This window comes from Danio rerio, chromosome 11, assembly GCF_052040795.2.
Source record: "Danio rerio strain M-AB ecotype USA chromosome 11, GRCz13ab, whole genome shotgun sequence".
Taxonomy (NCBI): domain Eukaryota; kingdom Metazoa; phylum Chordata; class Actinopteri; order Cypriniformes; family Danionidae; genus Danio; species Danio rerio.
The window spans coordinates 36304292-36322500 of NC_141031.1; the positions used below are offsets into that span (position 1 = coordinate 36304292).

Here is an 18209-nt window from a genome sequence, read left to right on the forward strand (position 1 = left end):
TGATTTTTAATCATTTAATTAGGACAAGAAGGTCTGACTTTGCTTAGACAAAAGTCTTGTCACTTAACAGAAATAATCTACTGTATGGAATATAAAGTCATGGCAGTAGTAAAATAATTAATATTGTGTATGACTCCCATGACCTTGGAGAACTCCATCCATACATCTCTGCAATGACTCAAATACTTATTAATAAAGTTGTCTGGAATGGCAAAGAAAACGTTCTTGCAGGACTCCCAGAGTTCATCAAGGTTCATTTGATCAGGGGTGTCCTGGAGGGCCGGTGTCCTGCAGAGTTTAACTCCAACTTGCTTCTACACACCTGCAAGAAAGTTTCTAGTATATCTAAACAGAGCTTGATTAGCTGGTTCAGTAGTGTTTGATTAGGATTGGAGCTAAACTCTCCAATACACCAGCCCTCCAGGACCGAGTTTGGACACCCCTGCTTTAGATTAATCTTCAATGCCTCCTCCTTCATCTCACCTCAGACATGGCCATCCACTTTACAGATTTCTTGCATGGCCCTATACAGTGTAACGCCAAACTATGATGTTTACAAACTTGACAGGTTTTTGTGAGAATCTTGGGTCCATGTGGGTTCCAATAGGTCTTTGCATGCATTGCATTGACGATTTGCATGCAGTCAACAGATGATTCATCAGAAAAATCAAAAAAAAAAAAAAAGTCTAAAATAACTACCATTGCTGTGGATGTACTGTAAAAAATATACTTGCTGCCTTAAATTTTTTAGTTTAATCAAATTAACCTTTTTAAGTCATATATATATATATTTTTTTTATTTATTTTATATATTTTTTTACAGTGTGCAAGTAAAACCGCGCAGCCCACAGAACAGCAGATCTGTTTCTAGTTTGCGCTGTCTGTGGGTTGCGCAAGTAAATGGAACGGATCTCTGCGCTGTTCAGTGGGCCTTGCAAGTAAACAGATCTGCTCTCCAGTGATTTGCTCTGCATGGCTCAGCTTGGCAGTTCAGTTTCGTCCCACTTTTGGAGCGTTTGGCTTCCTGTGCAGCTTTCTAACTCAATAAAACAGTCTGCAAGATTACAAAGAAGGATTGCTGAAAGATTCATGCAGATATCATTGACTTCGGCATTTCTAAAATAAACAACGAAATAAAATTATATGCACAATATTGCTCACTTATCACTTGCATGCCGATGATTACATCTCCAACTCTCCATTTTTTTCTACTCTTTCTTCCCAGCCTCATTTTGTCTCAATTCTCATTGCCATTCCCAATCTCTGTCTCTCTTTATTTCCATTTGACCATATGATTAAAGTACTCCTGTTCAGGGTACTCTAAGGCAGCACAGTAATAATGCCTGACCTTTTTGAACAATGGCCATGTGGATGCACTCTCAGGCAGGTTAGAATGAAAAGTCGGACCTGCATGCAACGTCACTGACTCGAGCCCATCTTTCTTAGTCCCAAAACGCCACATAATATCTGTCATTTAGTACTTCAAAATGCTGCCGCTCCCGGGGTTATTTTGTGTTGGAAAAATACAATTATGTGCCTGTTGCTAGGCAAACACTTTGCTCTGTTGGCTCTCTAGTCTCTGTCATCATTATGTTGGGGTGTGAGAGTGTGTGCATTTGTGGTTCTGTACCGTAGGGACCAAATGTCTCCACAAGTATAGCAATATCAATACATATTGACCTTGTGTGAACTTTTTTTTTTGGTCCTTATGAGGTAATAACTTTTATACAACAGTTCTGTCTGGTTCTTGAATCTGATTTGCTAATAGCTGTGCAATATTTTGCCAGGAACATTACACAAAGGCCAGTTCACCCTTTACCTTCATGTATTACTCCGCGCACATACAGCCAGCAACAGGCAGAGAGACACAGTTTTTCATGGGAGTATCCCGTATTTCAGACCAATCTTCCGCAACCATTCCGTTTTTTATTTCCTGTGAGGATTGATTGTGAAGTCCCTATAAAGATAGCTGTGTGTGTGTGTAGTTTTTTTTTTTTTTTTATTTAAAGTTTTTTTTGTAGTTGTGGTTTTTAAAGTTTACAAGGACAGTTTTTTTTTTTTTGTATAATAACATGGTTATGACATAGTTGTACTCCTGTTATGATGCTAAACAAGGACATGCCTGATGTAATTCAAAACACTTCAAAATCATATTAATGGGGTCTACAGTGGGGCTTAACTTTCTGTGAGGGTTGGGTTTAGCTGTTGTGTAGGGGTATAGAATATCGTTATCTATTGGAAATCCCTATAAAGTTAGCTGTGTGTGTGTGTGTATTTTATTTTGTGGTTTACAAGGACAGTTTATTTGTATAATAACATTATGACATATTTGTACTTTATTACGGTGGTTTGAGGACATGATGGATGTACTTGTAATTCAAAATGCTACAAAATCATATTAATGGGGTTTACAATGAGGCTTAAGTTTCCTGTGAGGGTTGGGTTTAGGTGTAGGGTGGGGTGGGGTCGGAAGTCCCCATAAAGATAGATGTGTGTGTGTGTACTGGTTTTTGTGGTTTACAAGGACAGTTTTTGTATAATAATAATAATGGTTTACGAGGATATGCTTCATGCTCTTGTAATTCAAAATGCTTCAAAATCATATTAATGGGGTCTGCAATGGAGCTTAAGTTTCCTTTCAGGGTTGGGTTTAGGGGTAGTATTTAGTGTAAGTGTTTAAACAATGTTTTTTTTTTACTGTGTGAAATACATTGTGCCTATAGAGAGTCCCTGTAAACCACCAATACCAATATGTGTGTATGTGTACGCACATATTCTGTATATGACCAAAAGAGTGAGAATGAAGTGAAACTGCAAATGTGGTGAATTTTAAAACTGTTGAAAGGTCAATGAGATGCGCTGGCTGTGGATGAAGAGGATTGAAGAGAGGTGCTTCTGTTGCTTTATCCATGAAGGACCATAAACCATCTTTTCTGAAAGCTAAAAAGCGCTTATTTTGATTGGCTGATGAGGTGAAAAGGGACGCAGCTGAGGGTACTTGTGAAACCACCAACAAAGGTGGACTTACAACAGGGCTTCTGAAGAATAATATTTCATTGTTCTTTTCAGTATAAATAGCAAGCAGTGTAGAATTGCATGAATTGATGTCACTTAAACCGAATCTATTGAATGCCCTGCAGTCAGATTGTCTGTAATGACTGTTGGGGGTATTTTTGAGCCAGATGGGTCATTAGGTGCGTCCCAAATCGCATTCTCATGCACTATTCTAGTCCATTTTGTAGTAGTTAAACTTTAAAAAGAATAAGTGCACTTTAAATACCTGGATGATGCATTTATTTAACTGGTAAAATGAAGTGTACAATGTTACACTTCACACACTCAAGAGAATTTTGCTTTTCAAAACTCTCAAAATTTCTTATGCCACCTCTTCATGATGAATGCGGTTGTACTTTTGGCAGGTATTATTTGGTACTTTGATCATTTATTTCACTAATTTGGCAACGGTCAAACATCATTAGCAAAAGGGTTTGAATTTCCGCTCAGTAAAAGAAAACTTTAGTGTTCCATTTGGGATGACACTACATACATACTTAACTATGCTGTTAAGTGTGTAAGTGCATAAGTACATAGTGCATACGTGTATAGTATGCCATTTGGGACGCAGCTATTGTTATCTGTTCTAAACCTGCTAAACCCACGCTGTAAAAAATATCTGTAAATTAGCAGTTTTCCATACTTTGTGATTCATGATTTTATTTTTCCCTGTTTGTTTATGATTTTGAATTGCATTATGAGACATTGATCTTTCTTCCAAAAACTATTTTAATCTTAAATTAAAAAAAAGAGTCACTTTTATTAACAGTTTTAATAGTTAAAAGTGATATATCATCTGGGTTGGTGTTGTATATTACAGTATAAAACTTAATAATTCTTAAAATAATAAAACTTAAATTCTCTTAATTTACAGACATATTTTTCTGGATATTATTAATTATACATGACAATATTACAAAATATTAATAAAAGTCACTTTGTTAAACTGTAGAGTTAAATTTTTCAACATCAAAAGTTGACAGAGCAGAGATCAAGCTGTCATAAAGTAAATCAAAACAGTAAATACAAAAATAAAAAATAAAAAAACAGTGACTCACAAAATACAGAAATATATTTTTGCCAATGCAGTCTTGTTCATCTATACCAGAGATCCCCAAAGTAAGACCTGTGGGCCAAAGTTAGCTTATTGTAACCTTTGATTTGGCCCACCATTCCATCTGAGAGGAGAGTGAATGATGGATAGGGTTGGGGAGAATGCCTTTAACACAGTTCAGAGTTCAGAGATTGTCATAACTTTTTTTTTTTTTTGGTTTTGGTTTTTGTTTGTTTTATTTAAATTAAATGTTGTAAATGAATCAGATTTTTTTTTTTTAATGTAAATACTATCACTCAACGGATAAAGGACTATGCAGAGTTATTGGCAAGCAAATCAAGGCAGAAAACTAGTGTAACTCTGTTTTGATTTAACTGTAAAAAGTTCATTATAAAATGTTTAAAATACTATATTAGTTAATATAAAATACTGTATTGGTTAACATAAAGCAATGTTTTATAGTCATTTTTAAACATTATTAAATAAATTTGAAAATTACCCATGGCAACTATATTGCACCCCTGATGCAATGTTCAGCTCCAAACCTGATAAACTAAATACGATTTACAGCAGCTTTTACAGGCAGGTGTGTTCAAGCGGGGTTTGATTTCAAAAGGATGTAGCTTTACCATGTAAATTAAAAACCTTTAGTTTTATCATACATAATTGCATCATAAGTGTCCTGAAGTCAAAATGAAATGGAAGTTTTACATTGCAGCAGACTTTTCATCCATACTGTGACAATCATCAATAGTATCATTCATTCATTTTCCTTCAGCTTAGTCCGATATTTATCAGGGGTCACCACAGCAGAATGAACTAAACCAACTATTCGGCGTATGTTTTACCAAGCGAATGCCCTTACATCCGCAACCCATTAATAGGAGACACCCATCATACCACCTCGCATTCAACAACACACTAATATACTACTGCCAGTTTAGTTTACCCAATTCAGCTATATTGCATGTCTTTGGACTTTGGGGGTAACTGGAGCACTGAGGAAACCCACACCAACACGGGGAGAACATGCAAACTCCACACAGAAATGCCACCTAGCCCAGTCGGGACTCAAACCAGGTGACAGTGCTAAACATTGAGCCACCATACCACAACAATAGCATCATAATAAAGGTAACTTTTTATTTAAAATGCTCCTGGGTGAAATTTGTTAGAACCAGACAATTAACATGTCAAACACTCAGTAAACAAGGGAACATTTCACTAATTAATGCATCTCTCAGAACTGTCCAATTGAGAGTTTGGGATGCAGAAATGAATTCATTTTCATTATCAAAACAGTAACATCATGTCGACTAAGAGTTGTTGAAACACGTGAAATCTCCTGCCCACGTTTGCTCCGAGGTTATCTGTCAATACAATGTCTATGAATAGGATTCGGATTATATAATGTTACATCTTTCTGCTGTACTTGTCCATCTGCATAGTGATAACTGTATTTGATACCTTCCTAGGAAAGAAAAACAGTACTGACAAGAAAAGTCTGCTTTATTCACATAGTTAGCTATAATAAAGCACTGTAAGCACTGTCTCTGGAGATAAGAGCCATATTTTTGAAATATAAAGGCAGACAGTTTTAAAGGAGTTGCTTAAATGAGGTTAATGCAGAATTAAATATGACAGTATCTGTAAAATATGTATAGAATTTCAAACAATTTTCCTTTTCTCAGCTTTTGATTGTAAGTTTCTCTCAAAATGGGTCAACAAGCAACTGAAGAAAGCCAGCAGGATTGGTTTTCACGGTGTATCATGTCCTATTCTTAGCCCTTGTTGACTCCGCATGTATCGTTTCGCAATCTTGAGTGGGATTATTAGTCAGTATAAGTCCATCCCTTGTCTGTGCTTATGGTAATTAAACATTAGTCCAATTTTATGTGGCCTTATCATCCATAACATCTTCAGGTCTAGACACTCCGTTGGGAAATTAACTTTGTTTAATGAAAAAAATCCTGTTAGAAATATTGCCTTAGTCAACAAGACTTCCAGTGTGTGTGTAAAACCCTGACACGGCCCGTTTATTAATTTTCCCACACAAGAAAGGGCTTGATTAGTTTTCAGGACACGCGGAAGTTCGGAAATATGCACTTCGGGGAAATGTATGCAAGAATTCGGACATGAAATATTCTGTTGTCCCCCATCAAATGATGTCATACCCTTGAGGGTGTCTCATAAACGTCAGGTAGCCCGTTTCCAATCTGCGAGGTTGTATTTCCAGCGCAAACAAATCAACCTCGGATGAACTTTTAGTAGGACACTTCATCACTTTCTCCGACAAACTTTCTTAAAACGCTACTTATAACTGTAGGAGTGAATCTGACGGGGGGTGCTGTGTGTCATTTGCTCAGCTGAGAGTTAAAGGACGACGCTGCAGCTGTTCTCTCTGATGCAGCGGAGAGCAATGCTGACTCAGATTATGGCTCCCTTATGGTGACAATAACGCATGCGAGCCCCCTCACAATGGCCAGACTTCTTTCTTTTCTCATTAAGTTCAAGAGAAAGTGGGTGGGAGTGCATGTGTGAGCTGGAGAGAAAGGAGGAAGAGGAGTAGAAACAGAAGATTTAGGAGGAAAGGATAAAAGAGATGGAGAGACGGCCATAGGAAGCGTCAAAGCGCGGGAGTCGGCAATTCAATGTCAAATGAGTGATTGTCAGGGAAAATGTTGCCACAAATGCAAAGGCTCTCTAAATAAGGATATATTTTTACCCTGGTCCATGGAGAGTGGCGCAAAGTGCTTACGCTGCTGAAACAGGAGAGAGCTTTAAAATGCTCCCTGGACACAGCTAATGGCTCCCTAACCTGCTGTTCATTGTTTTGTTATTCTGACGATACGTGCATATTTTGGAGGCTCGAGACTAATGTGTTTGGGCTGTCGAGCTGTGGTTCATTAGAGTTCTTTTGATCTGTGTGTTTCCATGGAAAAGGCCATTGAAAAATGGAGGAAAGTTCATTATGCTATGTCATTTACCTTTAAAATGCATACAATAATTTGGTGTGGTCTTAGGTGACCATGTTTGTAGGGCTCCACAATATTGGAAAAATCTGACATAACGATATTTTGTTTTCCTGCGATATACATTGCAATATAAATACAATTTCAACAGATGACTCGAATATCCAACTAGGCATTGGCCGGTAAAAGATTCTGACGGTATGATAACCATGGATAAGAATATCCATGTTAGTTTCACGGTATCCCCGTATTGTGCTCACTACTATAAAATATATTATTTTTAAATGTCTGAGTAAAAAACAAAACCTTTTTTTTCCCATTGAACACAATATATTTCATTTTTTGAAAGATGTATGATATTTTGGAGCAGTAAACATGTCAGGGTAAATAATTCAAATGAATAATTGACTTTTGCTGTCTTCATTTGTTTCAAAAACACAGATTTCCTTACAATTTTAAACAGCATCTTTGGATATTTTTTTTCTGCTGAAGATACTGTTGTCCTAAAAAAAAACAAAAAAAAAAAGTATATAAAAAATCTGACACATACCTTAGGAACGGTACTACAAAAATTTTTGCGGGTTTTAAAACCTTGACTTTTCCAAACCAGGATGTACCTTGAAAATGGTTATCGTCCCATGCCTATATCCAACGCTATCTCAAGGCAATTCATGACTTTTTGATTTAGTGGCTAATTTGTATGATCTCATTCATACAATTTAGTACAATTTGCTTATCCCCAATGACGATAGGGTTTAGGGGTCTGGTTGGGAGCCATACCTCCTTTTTAAAATCTTATGTTTTCGTACGATTGAACTTGTATGAATTAGCCCATAAACGGGCAAAATGTAAAATAGTTACGTTTCCTTGTGAGATCAGGCTGGAATATCTGGGGCAGCACGGTGGCTAAATGGTTAGCACCATCACCTTACACTAAGAAGGTTGCTGGTTCGAGATCCAGCTTGGCCAGTCCATTTCTGTGTGGAGTTTGCATTTTCTCTTCGTCTTTGTGTGGGTTTCCTCTGGGTGCTCCTGTTTCCCCCACAGTCCAAAGACATGCAGTATGCAGTAAGTGAATTGGGTAAACAAAATTGTGTGTGTTTGAATGCGAGAGTGGAAATGGATGTTTTCCAGTACTGGGTTGTGGCTGGAAGGGCATCCACTGTGGAAAAACATGCCAGAATAGTTGGTGGTAGGCTGTGCGATTTAATCTTAATCAAACTGCAATTGCAATTTGAAATGTTGCGATTAGCTAATCGCAAAAGGCTGCGATATGAAATCTATATGTATTATTTCATTTCTCCAGCCAAGAGCAAATGCGTGACTGCTGTCTGTGTGTGATTAACATGGTGCTGTTTTTCTTTAATAGTATTTCATCTGTTCGTCTTGTTGCTTTGTGGAACACCCACAATACAAAAATAAACAAACAGGAAAGCGCAGATGAGCGAGATGATAGCGTCTGCCGATTCAGAAGCATTAACAGATGAAATAATATCAAAGAAAAACAGCACAACGGCAATATGGGAATATTTCCAACCCAGGCTCATTCTGAAAACGTAGTCCCATGGACGTTTCTGGAGACCGCGAAATACAAAATATGAGGTATGTATTTTTGCAGTTTTTGTTTTTGCGAATGCGCGAGAGGCCGCTGTGCGCGTTTTCGTATCTCAAATGTCTCTTCCGAGTGCTGTTCGCGCCCGCGATATTCTCGCGTGAACCCACCAATCGGCTGACCCACCCTCCTCCTTCCCTAAACCTAACCAGTTTTACCGATTGACCCGCTCGCCCGCTCACTTTCCTAAAACTGAGCATCAATTTAGAAAAAGCCGTCTAGAAAAAAAAAAAAAGCCCTGTCTGATTTATTTACCACATTTTCGGATTTTACCACGTTCTCACCCTTTTATGAACTCATTCACTTTATTTTTTGGATTCGCGAAACTGGAAATGGCGTCATACTGCCTTGTAGCGTTCACTTAAAAAAAAAAATTAAATGCAGCCATACGTACCTCCCCGGACGTATTTCGCAGTCTCAAGAAATGTCCACGGGACTACATTTTCAGATCAGAATGAGTCCTGGTTAAAAATTTCAGTCTCAAAGTCTCACACACTGAAAAAACAGGTAATTTGTAAAAGCCGTCATAGAATTGATGACACATCACGAGGAAATACAATAACCAGCACCTAAAAAAGCACCAAGGGCAGCTACAGTATATGAGTGTCTTGCTAAAAAGTCAACTGATAATATTATCAATGACACTCACTCTAGTAACAGATTATTGAGCTAAATCTTGACTATAAAATAGATATTTACTATAAAATATAGATATTTTCCCCATATCGCACAGCCCTAGTTGGTGGTTCATTCTGCTGTGGCAACCCCTGAAAAATAAGAAACTAAGCTGAGGAAAATAAATAAATGAATGACTTGTATATCTCTTTGTGAAAGAATTTATCTTTTTTAGATTGATTGGGAAGATCCTGTAAGGGATACCGGACGAGCCCCCATATGTTACACCTTAAGGCAGATGACACAGAACAATAAAGTCAAACAATATTTATTTTAACACAATTGAAAATAACATTCAAAACATCAGTATCAGTAGATTTATTCAGTTTGACAGGCAAATGAATGGATGCAGTAAGTGTCGTCAGTGCTAGAGCTTGGATGCAAAGCAAAACATAATGCCACAAATTGAGCTGCTCTGGCTAACTAGACAAACAATAAAGAAACAGCGGCCATGACAAACTCTCGCACTGCGTTTAAATAGAAGCGATGACAATCATCAGGTGTGCTGAATTCATGCCCCAACCTACAACAGACAAAAAAGATACAAAAACACAAACCAAAACAACACAGTCCTAACAAAAGCACATCTGCGTAAAATTTAACAATCTACAGGCATAGATAAACACAATAAACTCAAAGATGCAAATTAAATAAACAGTGTTTTAATATTTCCAGAGAAGCCTAACAGTGCTCTGGTACAGTAATGGAATAATCAAATGTAAAATAATACTGCATGGTCTTTTTTTTCCCCCTATAATTAATTTAATATGGTGGCTCAGTGGTTAGCATTATCACCTCACAGAAAGAAGGTCACTGGTTCGCGTCCCAGCTGGGCCAGTTGGCAAGAGTGTTTGAGTGGGTTTCCTTCAGGTGCTCCGGTGTTTCCCACAGTCCAAAGTTATGCAGTAGGGTCGGGCTGATAGACGAGGCCATCGTCTATGAACAGTTCCAGGCAGAGAGCAGTGCACATCGGACAGTTTATCAAGGATGTACCACTGGATCACATCTCACTATAGTTATTAAACGTGATATTCAGACATCCCAAGTCTCCCATAAGTTCCGGGAGTCTCTATGCATTTGCGGGACTCATAATGCCCGCAAACGAGTGATAATCTTCTGGAAATCGCACGTCTCTCTCCTGGTTCTCAAATAAGTTGCGCACCCTCTCACCCCACCCCCAGATCTCTTCTTGCTCTTCAGACACACTCTATCAAACACCTACACCCCCCCCCCCAAACCCCTCCCCCTGCTTTTCAAATGATGAAGATACCATAGTCCATCGCGATGTTTCACATTAGACATTGTACGATGTCAAATTGGTCAACATCGCCCAACCCTAATATGCAGTATAAGTGAAACCAATATTGGGTAAACTAAATTGGTCGTAGTCTATGACTGTGTGTATGGGTGTTTCCCCATACTGGGTTGCAGCCGGAAGCGCATCTGTTGTGTAAAACATTAGTTGGTGGTTCATTCAACTATGGCGAACTCTGATAAATCAGAGACAAAGCTGATGAATTATTTAATAGCTATTCTTGTTACAAATCGCACAATGTTTTAGGCTTGAATGCTTTAACATCTTCATACAGTCATGGGCATTAAAAACACACATGCAAATGATCAATTATAATCCAGACCCAATATTGCATATCCTGCAGTGTGATGATTGGGAATTATCACATTGCTGGAATGATATATTGCGCAGCTCTACTTCTTTGCATTGAGTCTTTGTTTTTTTGCACAAGGTTGCATGCTTTAGCATTTTTACACTATGATACTGTATTTGAAAATGCAGTTTGTAATTGATTGTAGATGCTGTGCTTTATAGAGTGAAAACCGCAGAAATGCTTTTTCAGTCTTTTTGATCCAAACGGAACAGAGCCTTGACCTTTAGTAAATGAATATTCTTGTCAAGTACACTGAGGAAAAACTCAAAAGGCTGAAATTACCACTGCTTTGATGAACTGACAAGATTTGAATGAGCAGTCTGATTCAGCTGGTGCTCTGCCAATATCAGAATTTCTCTCATCTGAACCTTACTTTTTCCTGCTTCGGATTTGACTCCTATTATATTTCTCGAGATCTAGGATGAGTATGAAACTCCTGACACTTTCAAAGATGAAACGGGCTGAAGTGAATTCTTTAAAAAACAGACTGGGGTCAATGACAGACTGGCACTGACAATGCTGGCAGATGAAAGGCAGACTACTGTACTGTACATGTGACAGCTTGCAAGGCTCAAGACTTCAATTAACTCTCACAAACTGGCCGTCTTTACGAGGAGCAGATGTCTTTACATCACATTCTGCACAATAAGATTGCATCATTGTAATGAAGACAGGGTTGTGGTGTTTTAGAATCCGATTTGAACTCCATTAATGAGCTGAAACTCTCATTTCAGTAAATTGCCTTTCGTAAAAAGATGTCTATAATGATCAGCAGCACAAAGTTTTCAAGCATTAAAACAATAGTAATTTGTTCTTTGTACCTTGCTTAAATTATCTAAGATGTTTTTATTTTTCATGTAAAATAATTTTGAAAAAGTTATATACAGTATATTTTATGTACAAACAATACACATGAACATACTTATTGAATATATGACATTTTTTCACACTTGATTGTTTTCAATTTTAGATGATTAAATAAGCAGTTGCTCCACGGACCCGGTACTTGGTCCGTGATGTCATCGACTTTCGCTTTAACATTTAAAGGGCTAGCAATGCACCAGACCCCCTTAAGTGGTTTCGTTTAAAAGTGTAGAATATATACAGTTGAAGTCAGAATTATTAGCCCCCCTGAATTATTCACCCTCCTGTTTATTTTTTTTCCCAATTTCTATTTAATGGAGAGAAGATTTCTTCCACACATTTCTAAACATAATAGTTTTAGTTACTCATTTCTAATAACTGATTGATTTTATTTTTGCCATGATGACAGTAAATATTATTTTACTAGATCTTTTTCAAGACACTTTTATACAGCTTAAAGTGACATTTAAAGGCTTAACTAGGTTAATTAGGTTAACTAGGCAGGTTAGGGTAATTAGGCAAGTTATTGTATAACAATGGTTTGTTCTGTAGACTATCTGAAAAAAAATTTGCTTGAAGGGGCTAATAATTTTGTCCCTAAAATGCTTTTTAAAAAATTTAAAACTGCTTTCATTCTAGCCGAAATAAAACAAATAAGACTTTCTCTAGAAGAAAAAACATTATTAAACACACTGTGAAAATTCCCTTGCTCTGTTAAACATAATTTAGTAAATATTTAAAAAAGAAAGAAAAATTCAAAGGGGGGTTAATAATTCTGACTTCAACTGTATGTTATGCACATATGCATCACTTTAGTTTTTATTCTACTGTACAAAAGTTATTTACACTTAAATACACAGTGTTTTGGATACCCGAGCTAGGTATTTTACATTGGTTAATTTTCATATTTTTTATATGACACATGCACAAGTTATAGCTCAAATGAAAGCTCTTGCCGGTGCTCATACAGTTCTAGCATTCTTTTTACTGAATTATATTCGCATATCGAACACTTGCCGAATGAATCGCTGTGTTTTCATAGTGCAGAAGTGAAAACAATACAATTATGATCACTAAGCAGCCCCAGATTGCACAGACAGCTGTCATCTCTTACCTTATGCTGTGCGCTTCAGGGCCATTTCTACTCTGTTTTTGAGGTGATGTGCATAAGTAATCCTTTTATATGTCTGACGTGGTCCAAACACAGTAAATTATGTTTGATCAAACAAAAGAATAGTGAAATATGATAGGTGTTTATTATAACACAGACAACATATACAGTTTTTTAGACACCTTTGAATAGTATTTTATGAAAATTCAAAGGTTTTTCTTTAAAATGATACCAAATTTGTGCATTTTCACCTCTGCATGTGGATTTCGGAAGCTTTTAAATTTGGGTAGGCAAAATCCAGGCGGAAATCCCGGAGCAGAGTTTAACTGGATAATCTTGCCAGATGGCTTTCAGAGTATAAAAATATAAAATGAATACATTTTGGGGCTGGACTGTGATCCTTAAAGACAGTATTATAATATGTCATCAAATAATACTAAAGATTTCTGACTTGGTATACCTACATTTGGTGTATAAACTTGTGTTACAGTAAATTATATTAGTGAGAGTCTGCTGTAATGTAATGTAATGATTATTTTGCTTGTTTTAAGGAACAAATCATTTTTTGACAAATTATTTCTGAAAACAAGACTATATTTTTGCTTGTCTAGAAAATGCAAATTGATTTAAGAATTTGTAGAAATTTGGACTAGAGACAAGACAAAAAAAATCTAAGAATTTTTTATTTATTTTTTTTTTTTGCAGTGTACTGTAAATTGTAATTTATGCAAATTCCAAAATGGAAATGTATCATTTTTGACCATGATATCATTTATAATTACATAGTAATAATTACAAATTAAACCCTTAGCTATTTTTTCTTTTAAAAAAACAGAGCTGAACTACAATTAAAGTTGTTAATTAGTTTTGAACCGTTTTTCATTCTATTTTTATCCAGATTACTGTGAAGAGCCGCTGTTGACATCACTACCCACATCTTCCTTCAGGAACTCATCAAAATACTCTGACAGAAGGTCACCGCACTACGCTAAACTCAACAGAAGAGATGGTATGTGTTCTTGTCTAGTCATTCTCTTGTTATCAACTGAAATCCAGTTGTTTCTGTTTGTGACTAGAGAATTAAGCATAAGGGAAATTTGTCCTTGTCAGAAAAAAGTGTTGACGCTAAGATATTTTATGAACACCTAACGTAATGTGATTTAGCTTCTACAAACACTGCAAGAAAGTGCTTGAAGACTTTACACGTTCATAGGAGGAATATAACAGCATGTTGGTGTCCATGAGCAGTACTGAGGGGAAAAGCTCTGGTGATTAGATGTGCCCGAAGCAAGATTTTAAGATTTTAAAAGTCATTTCTCAAGTGTGACAAGACATAGACAAACATAAATCTCTAATGGCGATATGCAATATGTATAACCTCTTGGAATGCTAATCTGGACTCAAAGGAAAGTAATGTACTGAAAAATATTTTAGAAATGCGCTCTTTTGGTTATCAGATGTAATTTGTCATGGGTATTTTTCCTCCCTTAACACTTGGTATCAATGAATATTCAAATCCATTTGAATAAATTCTTTTTTTTTTTCTTTTTGCTAAAGCATTAGAAGTCTAAAGTAGATTGTAATCGTTTGCAGCGGTGGTCTCTTACTTGGGCTTACGGTGCTTTTGGGATAAACAGCTTCCATTTGTTTGTTTGCTTGTTTTTTCTAACATGTGACCCTGAACCACAAATCCAATCATAAGTGTCTTTTTTTTATTGATATTTACACATCACCTGAAAGCTTAATAAACAAGATTTCTGTTTATGCATGGTTTGGTAAGACAGGACAATATCTGGCCATGATGCTACAATTTCAAATTCTAGGGCTCTATTTTAACGATCTAGGCGCAAAGTCTAAAGCATATTGTGCAAAACAATAAAGGTGTGTTTCAGTCCACTTTTGCTATTTTAAGGGCAAAAAATACAGTTTGCCCCCTGGCACATGGTCTAACAGGGTTGTATTTATTCTCTTAATAAGTTATGGGTGTGTTTTGAAAATAATGTGCATATGTAAACCAATCTCATCTCCCAATCCCTTTAAGAGTCAGCTGTGTCACGCCATGCCACATTTGCTATTTACATGATGGACTTTGTAAGGGGAAAACTGAATGCTTCTATTGTAAAAACAGTTAAACAGATCATCTGCAGCGTGACACTAAAGAATGAGCCTCTTCCATTCGGCATCCTTTACTTTCTCTTTCCCTTTACTGTTATGCTTTACTTTACTCCTTTACCCTTGTGGAGTAAGGAAACGGTGTATGCACTGAAGACATCCATTAGCCTACATCAGTGGTCACCAAACTTGTTCCTGGAGGGCCAGTGTCCTGCAGATTTTAGCTCCAACCCTAATCAAACACACCTGAACAAGCTAATCAAGGTCTTACTAGGTATACTTGAAACATCCAGGCAGGTGTGTTGAGGCAAGTTGGAGCTAAACCCTGCAGGGACACCGGCCCTCCAGAACCAGGATTGGTGACCCCTGGCCTACATATTTAATTTTGTTTGTGAAACACAAAGATTTGTTTAAAACTATTTCTAAATTCAGTTCTAATTTTCAGAAAATGAACAATAAAAACATCATAAAAAATTGTGAAGAAACCGAGTTATATCCAAACATGCGTCCTATGCCCCATATGGTCCAAAACCCGACAGGTGGACAAATCTAAGCTTGTTTTTTTTTTTTTTTTATTAAAACAAATATAAATATGCATATAATAAATAATACTGCTAGTAACAATAACATTATTAAAACGGAAATTGTCATGAATAAACTGTAAAAGCCCCCTAAGATGAAAGCAGGGAGGTCAGTGGTTTTTATATTTATGAAGAAACTAATAATTTTTGTAACATTTTAATCCTTTAAATCTTTTTCGTTTGTAAAGATATTTGTGTATTGCTGTACAGCTTTCAGCTGGTCTATTGTGCAGTCTGTTTTAGCTGGAAAACAATGCGCCCCAACCCAGCTCTTTTCTAGACCACAACATTCATGAGTTCGCAAAGCGACACAAATGGATTTGCTATTTAAACAACGTGGCACAAAGCAGGGAAATTAGGGTTGCATTGTTCTAAAAATAGCAGCAAATTGTGCCATACTGAACACATCTTGCGCCTTTATTCCATTCAAAAATCATAATATTGAGAAAATTGCCATTTAAAATATTTTTTTTCATCTAATTTTATAACATAAACTCAAATTAATCTTCCTTGTTAATTTATTTGACTAGTAACTTGCTTTTGTAGTGCCATTACTTTTTTCTTTCTTTTTTTTTTTACATTTCAATGCATCAAGGCACATTTTTGCACCCGTCAACTACAGCTGAAGTCTTTTTTTTAGCCCTTCTGTTAATTTAAAATAAATTTTCCCAAGCTATATATTTATCTGTCTATATTTCCTCATGAAACAAGATCTATGCTTAATATCTAATGATTTTGTTGGGCATTAAAGAAAAATCAATAAGTTTGACACCCATACAACACTTTTCCCATTGACAAAAATATGCCTAGCTTTTTTGTGAGACAGGGTCATATATTAAAAAAGGGAAATTTACTCAAATTCAGAATGTTTGGTTTTTATTTATTCTCCCTTATTTTGTTTTAAACCTCTATGGACATTTTCAGATGTGTAACATAAAAGATCAATACATGTTTGGTTACAGTTTCAATACAGTCATGTTCTGCAGTCATACAGGCTTAAAACAGCATCAAGGACAAAGATGAAGACAGAAATTTCATATAAAAATCACTTCAAATCAGAAATGTCATGTTTCAGAGGCAAATCTGCTGCAAAAACTACCGGGAATCAAACCCAGAAAGAGTATAATGGCTGCTCTTGATTTGCCTAATGATCCTAACACTCACCGACTAAGTATTGTGCCAGACATTGGCAAAGCGTGGGGTATAACAAGAGGACTGTATAAATTATGACTAAGCAAACGTGTTGTGGTTTTTACTTTGGGGAGGTGGAGAGCAGTTTGATTAATGCAACCTTACAATCAGCAGCTGATTACAGTCTGTAGAAGCACTTGAGAAAACTCCCCAGCCAATTAACCAGTTAAGCATAGACATGCTATAAATACCAGCTTATGCCGAGCTCCTGTGAGAGCATCGTTTTGTGCATTGTAAGATGTTTGACCTTGTGGCCCAAACACACTCCAAGAACTTCCGTATGATGCTTGGCGGTGCTTGCAAATGATCACAATAGCGAAGTTGTAGTGTAACTTTTTGGATTAACAGTGCGTTATGGCAGTGATGAGTGCAGCTATGATATGTCATCTCGATCCTGTCACCCCAAGGCACTTCTTTTTTTCTGTCATGCCTCTTGCTTAGTAACAGCAGGAGGATTTCATTGACTGTGAGGAATGGACAGGCAGCTCGTTCCCAGACACTGTCAAACTAAATCAAATTTAATGTGATTTAAAAAAAAAAAATTATGTTATTTTAAATATTAATTTGTTTTATTGTTTAGTTTATTTGTGTACACTGTAAAACACAGTTAGTAACTTTACTTAAAACATTTATTTTTATAAAATTTAATTATTAACAATTTATTCATAATAATTCAAATAATTTAATTATAATTAAAAATGCTTACAAAGAAATCTTAAAATAGATGTACAACATTAAAAATGTATTCATTTTCATTGGCACATAATTAAAGCTCAGGCTCCACATGTATCAACGATGTGTACGCAAAAAAACTTTGCCTACACCAGATTTCACGCTCACGTTTGGATTTGCCAACGATGAAATGAATGTGCGTTGGTCCACGCCAACTTCATGTCTAGCCTACTTGTATTTTTTTTGTGTGTTTTTGATTTATTTCTATATTTCTAGAGGCATTGTGTTAAATTGCACAATACAAAATATCTTTGAGCCGTGCAATGCTGTCCAAGTGCACACGGGCCCCTGGGCCTCTGCCCCTAATGCCCATTGGTTAATTTGGCCCTGCCCACAGACACGGATACTACACCAAACAGTTAAGTCCAATAATTGAGGCAACCCTTTCCTCAAAGGGTGTTTGTTCAGCATCCCCTGTTCCCCTGCCTGTTCGGTCCACAATTTGACGGTGCGCCGCTGTTTTCCTCTTAACCTGCACCTTTACATCGGACCATTTCTTTTTTAATTCACTCACAGTGCGATGTTCAGACCCAACTGCGTTAACCGCATTATCTAAACTAAACTCTCCCACTCTTTTTTTCCTT

General features: G+C 36.6%; 1 protein-coding gene across 11 annotated transcripts in view; it reads left to right on the forward strand.

Annotated features, from left to right (window-relative positions):
• The window catches only part of cntnap5l (contactin associated protein family member 5 like), a 141354-nt gene that overhangs the window by 30234 nt on the left and 92911 nt on the right, over positions 1-18209 (forward strand). For 8 of the 11 annotated variants that reach the window (XR_015502749.1, XR_015502748.1, XR_015502750.1 and 5 more), the window contains one exon: positions 13908-14018. Coding sequence is in view for 1 of the 11 variants with exons in the window: in XM_087273926.1 (XP_087130052.1) it covers positions 13908-14018 (111 nt within the window). In the remaining 10 variants the exon portion in view is untranslated. Of the gene's footprint in view, positions 1-13844; positions 14019-18209 lie in introns of all 11 variants that reach the window. The other 3 variants (XM_087273929.1, XM_087273933.1, XM_087273930.1) reach the window with 1 other exon arrangement.